This window comes from Micromys minutus (genome assembly GCF_963924665.1).
Source record: "Micromys minutus genome assembly, chromosome: 5".
NCBI classification, from domain to species: domain Eukaryota; kingdom Metazoa; phylum Chordata; class Mammalia; order Rodentia; family Muridae; genus Micromys; species Micromys minutus.
In genome coordinates this window covers 26,094,774-26,105,782 of record NC_137974.1, presented here as the reverse complement: position 1 = coordinate 26,105,782, position 11,009 = coordinate 26,094,774, and the positions used below count along the sequence as shown (strand labels likewise).

General features: G+C 38.2%; 1 protein-coding gene across 1 annotated transcript; it reads left to right on the top strand.

The window, feature by feature from the left end:
* Positions 1-5,122: 5,122 nt before the first annotated feature.
* LOC308420644 (high mobility group protein B1-like) lies at positions 5,123-5,770 on the top strand (the record flags this gene model as incomplete). Its single annotated transcript, XM_080916778.1, has 1 exon — positions 5,123-5,770. One exon carries the CDS (start codon positions 5,123-5,125, stop codon positions 5,768-5,770), a length of 648 nt encoding a protein of 215 aa, XP_080772904.1.
* Positions 5,771-11,009: the final 5,239 nt, after the last annotated feature.

The window sequence follows — 11,009 nt, the reverse complement described above, 5'->3', positions numbered from 1 at the left end:
GTGGCCCCAACCTTATGCTTTCTTCCGAGAGGGGCCCTGGCAAGGATCTCGGGATGGAGTGTTGGTCGGATCGGATTCATTTCTTAAATCCACACAGTGGGTCAAAGATCCCAGATATATACTCTATTCAAGGATAAATATGAGTTGAGAATTAGAATTTCTTTCTCTAGAATTAGGACAGATTTGGGACAAAATAGACAAATTAGGATACAAGATGATATTAAAATATCTTCTTCTATCATATCTTTTCTAACTTAGGTCCAAGCGCTGCTTTCTCTGTTGTTCACTTTTGTTGGATCAGGTACAACACGCAACAGTGCGACGGAGCACAGGAGACAGTGAGAAGCGGAAGACACACCCCCAATAGTGTTTGGTTACTGGGTTTCCAAGTAAGTTTCTCTGCATTCGTTTTTATTCTATTTCAGAGTTATTTCAGAGATAGCAGGGGCTGGGAATGTAGCCTGGCATGTGAGAGAGTTTAGCAAACATATGAAAAAAGTATAAATTCAATTCCTGTCATTACTGAATGAGGAAGAGAGAGGGGGGAAATAGGAAGAGTGGGAGAGAGAGGGAGAGGGAGGGTAGGGGAGAGAGGAAAGGGAAAGGGGGAGGGGGAGAGAGAAGAAGAGAGAGAGAAATTCCAGTATATTTTTGCCAGTTATATTGTCTATATAGAATGAATGTGAGGTATCAACTTGAGGTCATTGATGACTTTTATTTATTTGCTCTTGTCTTTTGAAAACTTACCAACAGACCAGAAAAAAACAACCCAACCAAAACATTAAAATGAAGCTGGTAATAGGAAGGTTTGGCATATTCACAAATTGGCAGGGATGTTTAGTTTGTTTGTTTTTTGTTCAGGATTTTCTGAAATAACTTTCATCACAACAGCCTCTGGCTATTAACACTGGAAAAGGAAGAAAAATAGTCAGTGTTCTGGAAATCTATTAGAATTATAAAATGCACTATTTTCAAAGACTCTGGGCATATGTACAAAATAAGCATGTGAGTTTGCTCCTGGGGAAATTATTTTACAAAACCTCTATCTAATTATAATCTCTCAGGTAGCCAGGATAAGCCCTGATAAGGGATCATTATTGCCTAAGACCCCACAAAGCTGTTGGTTTTTTACTGTAATGAGTTAAGATACATTACAAAGCTTTAGACAAAACTCCATCAGAAACACTCAACTCTGTTTTGTGAAATAGGTTTCTGTGACACATGAAAATGCGTTTGGACTTTCATCTCTCCAATTTCCTGCTGTTAATAGACGCCTTAAACTTGAGGAATCCTTAAGTACTATGATGCTAGAAACATCTGAACATCTAAATTGTGTCTTTGACTCTGATTTCTGACTGAGAAGTTTCTAAAAACCTTTTGAAATACCTATAGAGATGAAATTTTGATATGCTAATGATATTACTAGTAGCATATCTGGTAGCGGCAAAAGAAGGGCTGATCACAAAAAATGCCATGGCATTATTAGAAGGTGGAGTTTCCTTCCCTTCTCCTAATGGAAGGATGTATCCTGCTTCCTTGAACACTCAAGCTTCGCGGTCATCTGAATGGTCAAAGGATATTGATGAAGTATACACTTGGACTTTGTTATGGAGTTTTTGAAGCTTTGGTAGGTGTATAGTCATCAAGTCAGAACTCAATGATTCGATCCCTGTACCTGGCAAGATTATATTTCTTCTTTGAATTTGTGTTGAATTAGCTTTTGCCTTTGTATTTCTGAATAAATATTTAAGTATTCTCATTTCCCATAGAAAATGTACTGATGATTTCATCATTATTGAGATGAATCTACTGAATGGTTGGAGGTTAATAGTTACCTATACAATTCAGAGTCCTTTCGACTCATGAGCATATATGTGTTTATTTCAGCTCTTTTCATTTATTTCAGTGATATTATCTTCCTTCTAGAAGTCTTGCCTGCCTTTCTTAGATTTATTGCTGCTTACTAGGTATTTCTTTCTAATATAAATGCCAGGGTTTTATTTTTATTTTATTTTCCATTTGTTGCTGCTATATAAAAGTAAAATTAACTTTTATGCCCATCATTTTCAGCCAACGTCTACGCTCTAGTATCTATATAAAGTTTCTTTTTTGCATAAAAAGAAAGATGTTACCTACTAGATAAATATGACATAGTTATAATTGTATTTCTCAACTACTTTAAGACATAACTGACATGAATATTTGTTTGCTTGCCTTAATATTGTAAATAAAATCTCTTGTGTATTGTAATAGTGACTTGGCCTCCAGACAAGATCATGTTATAAATATTTCACAACATTAAGTATTACATTCGTGGTAATTTTTCCTCAATAGGTTTTACAAATATTTAGTTATATAGACATCCATTCAGTTTATTATTACCATAATTTCTAGATTTGTTTTATCCAGAAGCTCTTCACTTTATGATGGGTGTGCCTTCATAAACCCAACTTTAGTTCAAAAATATTTTAAGCTGGAGATATATTTAAAATCTCTAACCTTGTGAATATTACACTGACCCTAGCCTGTATTAAACACACCCAGAACCTGAGAGGATACCTATAAATATTATCTAGCATAATGACTATTTTATAATATAGAGTTGAATAATTCAGCTTATTTAATATTGTATTGAATATAAAAAGCAGAACAGTTGAAAAGATAAACCTGATAATAAAGCTAAAAACTATAAACAAATGGATTGATAGTTTTGATAGGTATAATAGTCTTGGGTAGTATCTGTGGTATTTCTCAATTTGAAAATCATCTCTCTGGAATCTTTTGGTTTTCAGCCTTCTTTGAAAAATAAGTAATATTCTAATGGACCTACCTATGTCTAAAACTTTGTCTCTTTTTCTTGGAGATTTTAGTATCTTTGCTTTGTTCTGTATATTTAGTGTTTTGATTATATTTATAGAAGGTAGTTTCTTTTCTAGTCTAGTCTATTTGATATCTTGAATGCTTCTAGCACCTTGATATATAACCATTTCTTTACAGTTTTCTATGGTTTTATTTAAAATATCTTCTGTGCTTTTGACTCAGTTTTCTTCTCCTTCCTCTATTCAGATTACTCATAACTTTTGTCTTTTCACAGTGTCTTTAATTTTCTGGCCACTTTGTGCTGAAGACTTCTTGGATTAAATATTATTTTTGACTGAACTATTCAATTTTTTCTGCTATGACAGCAAGAATGTAAATTTTCTCTTCTACTTCATTCAGTCTGTTAGTGAGGCTTATCTCTGAAAAATTTTTTGACTTCTTGAATTTTTTTTCTTTCAAGTTTTATTTTAGTTTGGCTTTTCTTTAAAGGTGCTAATTCTTTGTTAAGTTTTATGTTCATATCTTGAATTATGTCTATAATGTCATATATGGTGACTGACACACAAAGAGACTCACAACCGGACAATATGTGGTAAGTGTAATATATGGGGCATCTACATCACACCTCCCCCCACAAGGCTGAAAGATCTGTGTGGAAGAGAAGACAGAAAGATTTTAAGAACCAGCAATGGTAGAGAACTCAAGGAAACAACACTTTTCAGACACAACAGGGCCAATGTACATAAGAATTTATAGACACTATGTCACTGTGTGCAAGCCCTACACAAGTTTAAGCCAGACAAAATCCCAACATGGAAAAGCTATGCTCCATGCTCAGGAAAAGCTGGCCAACAAAAATTTACTCCTAGGGCAGGGGTGTCTTCCTTTGTTTGTTTGTTTTTATTTTGTTTAGTTTTTGTGGATATTTTTTGGCATTTTGTTCTTAAGAGAAGTAAAGAATATTAAATGTGGTGGTTAGGGTTGGAGGAATTTGGGAATATAAGCTTAACACATAGTATAAAATATATTAAATATATAAAATAACAAGGGTTAAAACAATTTTTGCCACACTTACTACATCATCATTTGCATATTTCCTTATGCTGTGTCATTAGCATTGAACCTCCATCAATTTTTAAATATTCAATCGTTCAGTAAATGATACAAAATATTATTTATTTGTGAATGTGACACTTGCATGCCAAATCAATACACACTAAAAATAGAATAAAAGAAATAAGTAATAGTGGGTAACCACCTTGTCTAACACCAGATTTTCCAGTCACCAAGCTTTTTCAGATGCCTTAATGGTTCTGGCTCCCTTGGGAATTCCTGAGGGATTAACTTAGTTAGTTTGAGCAATTTCATGTTCTCTGAAAACTTTCTCAGTCATGTTAATGTGACCTGGGACAGAGACTGCTAGTATCCATTTTTTCTTTAGTTATTAGAAGCTGAATCCCCTTCCTAATAGGCATCAGCAAGGTATATCATTACCCAGATATAGATTACATTCTTCTACCTTCTTTGTAGTCAAGTGTGACTGCTTGATTAATTTCTGGTCAGTGATATTTGAAAGAAAATGATAGTGTGATCTTTGAAATCATGTCCTTCAAGAAGGATGGTGTTTGGTTTTTTTTTTTGTTTACTGACCAAATGCTTTATTACCTAACAAATTCAGTCTTTTCTAAGATATTACCTTTTAAGCTTCACAAAACATTCTTTTCCCCCAGCTCACCAAAGTTCTTATAATCAGCTGAAAATGACAGTTTTTAAGTATACCAGCCTAGCTTGTACAAAACTTAGAAGAATTTCTTGAGTTTTATTTCTGTGAAGTTGATTGTTTCTAGTTACCTAGAAAATGAGTACAATGAAAGAGTTAATGAAGAGTGAGAAATGGTTGTTTCTTGAATACTCTGATGTTCATTTGCAGGATTATTTTTCTTAGCTAAAGGAAGGTATCTATCTATCTATGGACTGCAATTCGAACTTTGAATTTTACTGTGTTAAGGCTCTGATAGAGCCTGACCAATATGGATTCAGATGTAAGCAGCCCAACATAGGACTGAACAAAAGAACTCCAATGTAGAAGTTAAGAGAAGAACTGGCTGAGCTGAAGAGGTTTGCGACCTCATAGTAAGAACAACAATATCGGTTACAGAGCGGAGAGAGTGAGGAGGCTGCGTCTGGCTCCCGCTCTCACAGCCATTGCAGTCCATTGAGCTCCATAGAGACAGCGCCGGGGCGAGCGAGAGCCGACAGGCACTGGGCGACTCTGTGCCTTGCGGAGGAAAATCAACTAAACATGAACAAAGGAGATCCTAAGGAGCCGAGAGGCAAGATGTCCTCATATGCATTCTTTGTGCAAACCTGCCGGGAGGAGCACAAGAAGAAGCACCCGGATGCTTCTGTCAACTTCTCAGAGATCTCCAAGAAGTTCTCAGAGAGGTGGGAGACCATGTCTGTGAAAGAAAAAGGGGAATTTGAAGATATGGCAAAGGCTGACAAGGCTCGTTATGAAAGAGAAATGAAAACCTACATCCTCCCAAAAGGGGAGACCAAAAAGAAGTTCAAGGACCCCAATGCACCCAAGAGGCCTCCTTCGGCCTTCTTCTTGTTCTGTTCTGAGTACCGCCCAAAAATCAAAGGTGAGCATCCTGGCTTATCCATTGGTGATGTCGCAAAGAAACTAGGGGAGATGTGGAACAACACTGCCGCGGATGACAAGCAGCCCTATGAGAAGAAGGCCGCCAAGCTGAAGGAGAAGTACGAAAAGGATATTGCTGCCTACAGAGCTAAAGAAAAACCTGATACAGCGAAAAAGGGGGTGGTCAAGGCTGAAAAGAGCAAGAAAAAGAAGGAAGAAGAAGATGAGGAGGAGGATGAAGAGGATGAGGAAGAGGAGGAAGAAGAGGAAGACGAAGATGAAGAAGAAGATGATGATGATGAATAAGTTGGTTCTAGCGCAGTTTTTTTTTCTTGTCTATAAAGCATTTAACCCCCCTGTACACAACTCACTCCTTTTAAAGAAAAAAAATTGAAATGTATAAAAAAAAAAAAAAAAAAAAAAAAGGACAACAATATCAACCAACCAGAACTTCTACTTCTTGCCAATGTTCTCAGGGTCTAAACCATCAACCAAAGCTTACACATGGTCTTATCATGCATCATTGGGAGGGAAGCAAGCCCCTTAGTCCTATGGAGGCTTGATGACCCAGGGTTGGGGAATTTTAGGGTGCTGAGGCAGGACTAGGTGGGTCGTTGAGGAAGCACCCTAATAGAGACAGCAGAAATGAAAGGGAGTAGAAGGTTTTTGGAGGGGAACCTGAGAAGAGGGATGACATTTGACATGTAAATGAATAAAATTATCAATAAAACTGAAAAAATATGGTATTTGGGTTTTTCTTACTGTAAAATCATATTCTATATTGTGTTATGCCACTGAGTATTCAAACTTGTTCATGCTCTATCATACACCGTTTGAGGCATGGAACAAATAGCATTTGTGTTGTTGCTGGAAAAACACTGCTCATGCCAGCACTAAGTTGTAGGAGCTAATTTAAGACTTAGTGACAACACTAAAGATGTATGTAACAGCTTAGAAGAGTCTTAGATTTATTTTCTAGGCAAGACTGCTCCTTATTACTAAATGAACAGATCGCTCTTAATGAAAAACTAGAATCTCAATGTAATTCTTTGAAATTCTTTCTTGTGCATCTTCATGGCCACTGTGCTCACATGCATGAAGCCAGCAGAAGAGCTGACATCATAAAAGATCATTCATGGAGGACTTGATAGGCCATGTGTAAAGTCTAAGGTATATATGCTATTGCCATTTCTGTGATTAGGTATCAGTTACAGATTAGTGCTGTAGCTCAGTAGTAGAGAAGATGCAATGCTACTCTGAGGCTTTGGGTATACTCTCTATCATTGCATAGATAGATAGATAGATAGATAGATAGATAGATAGATAGATAGATAGATAGATGGATGGATGGATGGATGGATGGATGGATGGATGGATGGATGGATAGATAGATAGATAGATGTTAGTGGCACAGTATAATAGGAGAATTTAAATGCTTCCTAGCCACCTGTAGTCTAAGTACATATGAGTTGATACAGTGCGAAGATGGGAAACTGTAGCATATTTTACAGTGAACTTACTTTCTTGAAATGGATGCTACCCACATTGTTTATTTTATTCCTTAATCAGGATGCAAAGCATCTCATCCAATATGTCAATTTTTCTATTATCCATTAACACAGTGACATTCTGTATACAGCAATATTTGATAGTGTGTGTGTTTTGTGTGTGTGTGTGTCACTCTCTCAGTTTAAAGGTGCAATAAATGCCCTTGAACTTCCAAAAAAAGACCCTTTCAATCTTCAAGGTCTTAGGACTTCTTTTCAGCTTGCAACCATTCCATCAATGGATTAACTGAGAAACTGAGGACCTTTACTCAGAGGACTGGGAAAATGAGAACTGAAGTATCCATTACCTTTGGAAGGAATTCACCCTAACACTTCTGCAGTGGTTATCATTCTCCTGTGGTGAAGGAAGATCATTTGAACCGGGATTCTCACTAACCGAGTTGACAATGAAAACAAGTTAGCCTTGCTGAGGAATTCTGTCTTTTGTGTGCAGTTTTGGCCAAAAGGCATTTTTACCTCTCCCAGAGAACATGACATTTTACCATTTTGAAAATGCACACAATGAATGCATACAGCTTTAGGTCTACATTCACTGCAAATGGCACACATATGTTTTAACATAGCAGTTAAGTAGCATACCTGTTGAATGATAGTCTTTTTCCTGGGTAGAGGTAATACCTTAGATAGGAATTCCATAACAACCCAAAATTCAGATATCACTAACATCCAATTTGGTGGTAAAAAAATTTATTGGGACTACATACAGGAATATGGGTAGAGTTACTTACAGAAGCAAAATGACTCAAGAACAGCTGCATCATGGAAGCCTATCCCAGCGTGGGTGACAGTTCACAAAGGTGGAAACCAAAAGCACTCTGCACAGTGTAAAGGCAGCCCAACAGGTTGGAGTGTCCTTCCCAGGTGACTTGGCCATTCTGTGCCAATTCTAGACAGCAGCTAAAATGCCCTTTGCTTCCCCCAGCCAGGTCCAATACTCTTCTTTGCAGCCAGATTCTTTCTCTTCTGAAAGGTGGCTTACAGAAGTCTCTATAGCTTACTCTTTGGGAGGGAGGAGCCTATTGAATCCTGTGATTTTCAGGGTCTTTCTCAAACTATTTCTAGTTGTTCACTTTCTGTTAAAGAACTTGGCTGAAACATTCAACCTCGAGGAAACTGTTATACAACAATGCAGTCCACATAAAAATTAATGAAAGTAAAAGTTGAATGAAATCAAAGCTTCAAGGGCTAGAGAGAGATCTCTTGGCAGTTAAGAGCAATAGGCTCTCTTAGAGATCCATATTCAGTCCCCACCTACAGTGAATTATCCCCAAATGCCTGTAAAACCAGTTTCAAGTGACTCTATAACCTCTTCTAGCATGTACTAAAAGTCCATGTACATGGTACAAATAACATGAAGGTATAAATACATAAATAATGACAAAGATGATAATGACTATGGCAATGATGGTTATGATGATGGCGATGATAATGATGAAAATAGAATTGTGGTACCATAGTCTGTCTCCCAAAATATAGTAAAATAATTTAACCAATATTTTAGCCACTGCTAAATGTAGATGCTTCATATTCACAGATCCTTGTCATGTTTCATATAAATATAAACTGTTTAGTAACATTAAGTTAATCTCCCTTAATATTATAACGTAGAAATAAGAAGAAGGAGTAAGTTTCACATATGCAGAGTTTAGTGGTTTAAAAAAAAAAAGACCTCCACATTTCACAAAAGGAATCCGGAGCTTATAATTATAATTATAATTCATTCATTCAGTTAGTCAATAAATCTGTTGGGATCCTGTAGGACTGTGTTAATCAAAGTGTAGTCTGCAATGCAGCAATGCGGGCATCACTTTTAGCTTGTTAAGAATACACCACATTAGAATCCAATGCAGAGATCCTGAATTAGAACAGGACTTTAACAAGATCCCCAAGCGACATCCATACATATTACAGTCTGAGAAACCCAACACATCCAGAGAGAGGAAGGAGAGAGACAGAGACAGAGACACAGAGAGAGACAGAGAGAGAGAGAGACAGAGACAGACAGAGAGAGATTCACATTAGTAATCATTTCCCCAAGAGAAGGTTGGAATCGTGGAGGTTCTCAACTAGACTGAAGTAGCAATATCTGAAGATGTTAGGTAGACTGCTACTAAAAAGTTATTATTGATATCAAGTGGGTAGTGGCCCTAGACATTGCTAAATACATCTCCAATGTACCAGACAAAGAATTATCCCGTCCAAAACAGCAAGAGTATGCTATACAGGAACCAGGTAGTTGGTACAATTTGTGTTACATCACAGTGATATACAGAATACTGTTAAGACACGTTGCTTGGTGGGGCATAGTACCACCTGAAATGTCATAAACTGGAAGGATGACAAATGAGGACCATTGACTTCAGTGCCCGCATAGACTACACGATTATACTGTCAAAGAAGAAAGTTGAAAAGAAGAGCTCAGTAGGCTTGGCACTAAGCATGTAAGTTCGTGTTTAGTGTAAGACTCTTGATATTCCAGTGTACCAGTATAGAAGCCACTCCAGTCATTTGGAAAACATTAATGTTGAGTTCCAGGGGATGCTAAGTGGCCTGTCTAGTTTTCTCCTTTATCTTCTTCATGATTCTGAATGTCCCTGCTCCCCAATCACCTGGACATTCTTCTCTCTTTAACTTATTCACATTACTTCCTGTTCACTGACCACCTTCCAGTCACCCCTCTCACAATATCTCCCTGCATCCCCCCCTGCTCTTCTCAGAGAGGGGGGTCATCTCCTAGGTATCCCCCCAACTCTGGCATTTTAAGTCTCTGTGAGGCTAGGCACATCCTCTTTGACTGAGGCCAGACAAGGAAGCCCAGCTGGAAGAACGTGATCCCACAGACAGGAAAAGAGCTTCTGAGGTAGTTGCAGCTCCAGTTGTTTGGGACCCACATGACGACCAAGCTGCACATCAGCTACATATGTACAGGGAGGCCTATGTCCAGCCTGTGCAAGCTCTTTGGTTGGTGGTTCAATATCTGAGAGCCCCAAGGGTCCAGGTTAGTTGAATTTGTTGGAAGTCCTAATCAGAGATTATCAAGTTACCTACAGCGCAAAATACATTGATACTTACAGGTTGACGGAAGATAGGCCATTGGATGCTTGCAAGGGTGGCTGGGAGCCACCGTCAGTATTCACACAGAGCTCAGTAAAGAGAGCCGATACAGTGTTCATGTCATTTACAGATGATACCAGATGGCAGCTAAATTCAGAGTCCAGACTGCCTGAGGGGCTTGCTAATTACAAGAGGTTTCAGCTGCAGGAAACACCCTAATCACCCCAGTGGCAGCTGGACAGCCCCAGGAAAGGCTCCCCACTGCCAGAAGAAACACGCGTTTGTTATAAAGTAGGATTTGAAGGATAGGAAACCCTAGTACAATTAAGACTGTATTTAAGAGAGACTCGGGGTGGGGATAAGAAGAGGGGACAGCCAAGGAACCATCAGGGGACACAGGTAGGTATGCTTCCGCTGAAATGAAAACCCAGGAGAGATTGGTTACTGAATCCAGGTCAGGCTCGAAGCTACCCCTCCCTCTTGACCCAGAGAGCCAGGCAGAGAAGAACAAAGGCCTTTGCAATAGAATTTATGGTTTCCGCTTACCACCTGCCTTATGCTCTCCACTGCCTCTTATTCCTTTCAAAAGAAAAAAAAAAAACTTATTGATTTATCACCTTTAGGAAAGTGAAAGGCATCCTCTGCTTTGTTTCATCAGCTGTTTTTTTTTTTTTTGACTGGCAACCAGCATTTCAATTTTGTTCAGTTGGGTGGTGTTTAGCAAACCCCTATGACAATGAATAAGGAAAAGCAGCAGGCTAGGATAAGGAATCTGGCAGCTGCTTGTAGGTGACGTCTCAAGTTTTTGGGTCTGTGCCAAGTCTGGAATGGGCACCTCTCCTGGCAATGTTCATAAGATTTTCTATAACCTTGGGATAAACTGAAGAAATGCATGTAATTCTTTCTGTAGTTTTACGTAGTAG